At 28.2% G+C, this 3,229-nt stretch overlaps 1 protein-coding gene across 1 annotated transcript in view; it reads left to right on the top strand.

The window, feature by feature from the left end:
- LOC106469665 (nicotinamide phosphoribosyltransferase-like) overlaps positions 1-3,229 on the top strand; it is a 30,449-nt gene that overhangs the window by 3,220 nt on the left and 24,000 nt on the right. Inside the window, exon 4 of the mRNA XM_013930166.2 lies at positions 566-796. Within this exon, the coding sequence (XP_013785620.1) occupies positions 566-796 (231 nt within the window). The remainder of the gene's footprint in view (positions 1-565; positions 797-3,229) is intronic.

Raw genomic sequence — 3,229 nt, 5'->3', positions numbered from 1 at the left:
GAAACATTGTACATTTGCTGTTATGTTAAACTTATATTAAAGTTTTTCTTCATTACCCATTCAAGCCGTCTCCAGCCATTATTAATATCAAGGTTGCTACTAAGAGGAACAAGTAAATAAAAAACATTTCAAAAAAAGGAAGTAAATGTAGGGATGACATCTGCATCATTCCCACATAATATCACAGGCACACAGTGTAGTAGAATGTTAACAGACAAAAATATGATAAATTAAACTTCATTGTGATTGAATAGTTATATATATTGCTATATATTAATTTTTGCCTGTCAGTGTTTAATTTTATACTTGATGTAAATAATTATGTCTATGTAAAACTCTGTAATGAGCCTCAGTCCCTATGTTCAGGACAAAGTCTTATTAGTTTGAGATAAAAGATTGTAGTATAGCTCCATTAAGCCATAAAACTGCATTATCATGATCCTTATCAATTTGTTCTTTTTTAATTAAATGAATTTAAGTTAAAAGGGTTCAGTAGAAACAAAATAAAACTGCAGCAAATGCAAACTTGAAGTTATTTATAATCTCTCTTTATCTTAATATCTAGACAACTCATCATCTGCAATACCCTTCAGAAACCACGACAGTGTACTCCTACTTTGAAAGTCGAGGAGGAAGATTTCCATATACCGTATTTTTTGGTTTACAGTACATCATAAAAAGATGGTTAGTTGGACCTGTCATCACAGAAAGTAAGATTCAGGAAGCCAAAGAAATCTGCCAATCTCATATTAGACAAGATATCTTCAATGAAGAAGGTTGGAGACACATTCTTATGGTAAATTCATAAATTTTGTGAAAAATATAATTGTTTGATTGTTTTTAACATTACATAATATAGGTTTTCTCGTACATCATATTAATTAGAACTTGTAATGTAAATGAGCCTAGTTCCATATATTTGGTTATAACTGTTTAAATGTATACATTTAAAGTGCCAATATTTTGCATTGAAAAGTTTAATTATTTTTTATTTGTGAATGACGTAAAGCCAATTAATAAAGTTTAATATGGTACCAAATATATATTTGAGAGTGCTGTAAAAGTTTTTTTATTATTATTATTTCATCCCCAAAATCATCCTAGTAGCCCTTCTCTGATGTTTACAATAACTCAGTACCATTTCTTAGGTAAGGATACCAAAACTGTAAACAGTACTTCAAGCTATATTTATAAAGTGAGAATTCCTCTTTTAACTTGTAACCATTATGTCTAAAAATATATCCTAATATTCTTTTAGCTTTCCCACTAGAAACAGAACACTGCCTTGATGGCTGAATGACTTATCTACTACTATGCCAAGATCATGCTGTTGAATGGGTTCTCATCTATATTTAACATGTGACCCAAATTATGATAAACTAAGTGCATTACCTTGCACTTATTACAAAAATCATTTTTAATGTATTTGTCTAACATACTAATCAATCCAAATCATTCTATAGTGCTTCAACATAAACTAGAAATAATCAAGAGCTACAGTATGCTTTACTGATTTACTAATTAAACTACTATCAATATCATCAAAATTTGCAAAGTTTATTTTGTTAAAACCTCTAGAATTTTTCCTATTTCACAAGTGATATCTACTGGCTTCTAATTTCCATTATAAAGCATAGTTTGCAATTATGTGTAACTTGAGCTCTTGTTGAAATATAAAGTATTAAACCAGGGTTTCATTAGTTTTATAAGTTCAGTTTTACTTAAAATGAAATTCATGTAAAGAAAAAGGAGTATTGAAATATTTTAGTTAAGAAATGTTTAAATTGTACTTTTAGAGTTTGACATTTAACTATCTATCAATTTATTAGACAGTGACTATCATTGTGTTCCTTTTTTTTCTTAAAAAAAAATCATCTTTTTTTTTATTACAGACTAAGCTATTTAATCTATTTACTTCAACTAAATTACTTTGGAGTGTCTTATAGCATGAGTAATGTTAATCATTTTCATTTTGAGGAAATACAGAGAAAAATTAAATGTAAAAGAACATTCCACCTCTTATTGCTGCATTACTTGGGCTTTCTATATTGATATTACATATATTTTACAACTGTAGGTGGTTTGCACAAAATGTCAGCTCAAAAGAGGAGCATATGTATAGATTAGTAAAAGAAAACAATAAATTTCCTTCATTTTAAAAGGAACGATGTGAACCTTTCTATCATCTGAATTTTTTTATTCATGATTATCAATTGGAGTTGTCATACTATATTTCAGTTTTACACACTTTTGTATGGTTACTATGGTTACCAGATAAAACAGAAAAGTTTCTTGTCTGTCAGCCTTTACCAGCTTATGTCAGGGTGTGGTTGGGCAGAAAAAAGCTACAGATCAAATTTGTTCAGACAAAATGATATTGATTAATAATGTTAGAATATACATAGATAAAGGAATGAGATACAGTTATATATAGATTTAAGTAACCAATTATTAATGCGTATGGGCAAAAGAAATAGTTTTATGGCTGATTAAGGTAGAAATATACTGTCTGATTATAATTGATAACATTTAGATTTCAGTTTGCTGTTTTTAGGGAGTGCTTAATTTCTTAAGTAATCATTCTTGGTTTAGAGTATGTGATTTGAACTGTGCTTAATAGCAAACATATTATAGGAAAATATACTAGTTATTAAAATACCATTGAAAAAATTTAGCTCTATACAAATGAATTGCTCTCTCAGATTATGCTTAGCTTGGAAATAACGTGTATTTCACAGTATTTCTTGTAGAATTATCATGAGGTAACTTAATTGCTTCAGACTAAAATTTATTTTATTTTTCTAACTGCACTATAGTTTGAAAAATTTAATATTTTATGTTTCGTAAATATATCCATGTTTAATTAAGTACAGACAATGTTTTTTAAGACTCATAAGGTAGGTAAAATGATATGTGGAATTATACATGGACTTTTCTCTACGTTAAAATACTGAAGGCCGAAAGCTTGCAAATAAAACTATTTTAACCTAGCGAAAATCTGAGTATAATTCCACATAAGTACAGATATTGTTACGCTTCTAACCAGTATCTGACGACTTCCTGCAATATAATAGTTCCAAAAAAATGATACAAAAAATTCTTTTCATAGAAACTTCTAGTTTTTGTAAGTTTTATTAGTAATACTTCCAATGATTACCATCTTTAATAATTTACAAGTATGGTAGAAAAAGTATGTAGCTGATTTCAAGAAAGTAGGAGGTATTGTAAT

The sequence above is a fragment of the Limulus polyphemus genome, unplaced genomic scaffold, assembly GCF_000517525.1.
Source record: "Limulus polyphemus unplaced genomic scaffold, Limulus_polyphemus-2.1.2 Scaffold3603, whole genome shotgun sequence".
Taxonomy (NCBI): domain Eukaryota; kingdom Metazoa; phylum Arthropoda; class Merostomata; order Xiphosura; family Limulidae; genus Limulus; species Limulus polyphemus.
The sequence above is the reverse complement of the archived record's forward strand: the minus strand, read 5'-3'. Positions and strand labels throughout refer to the sequence as shown.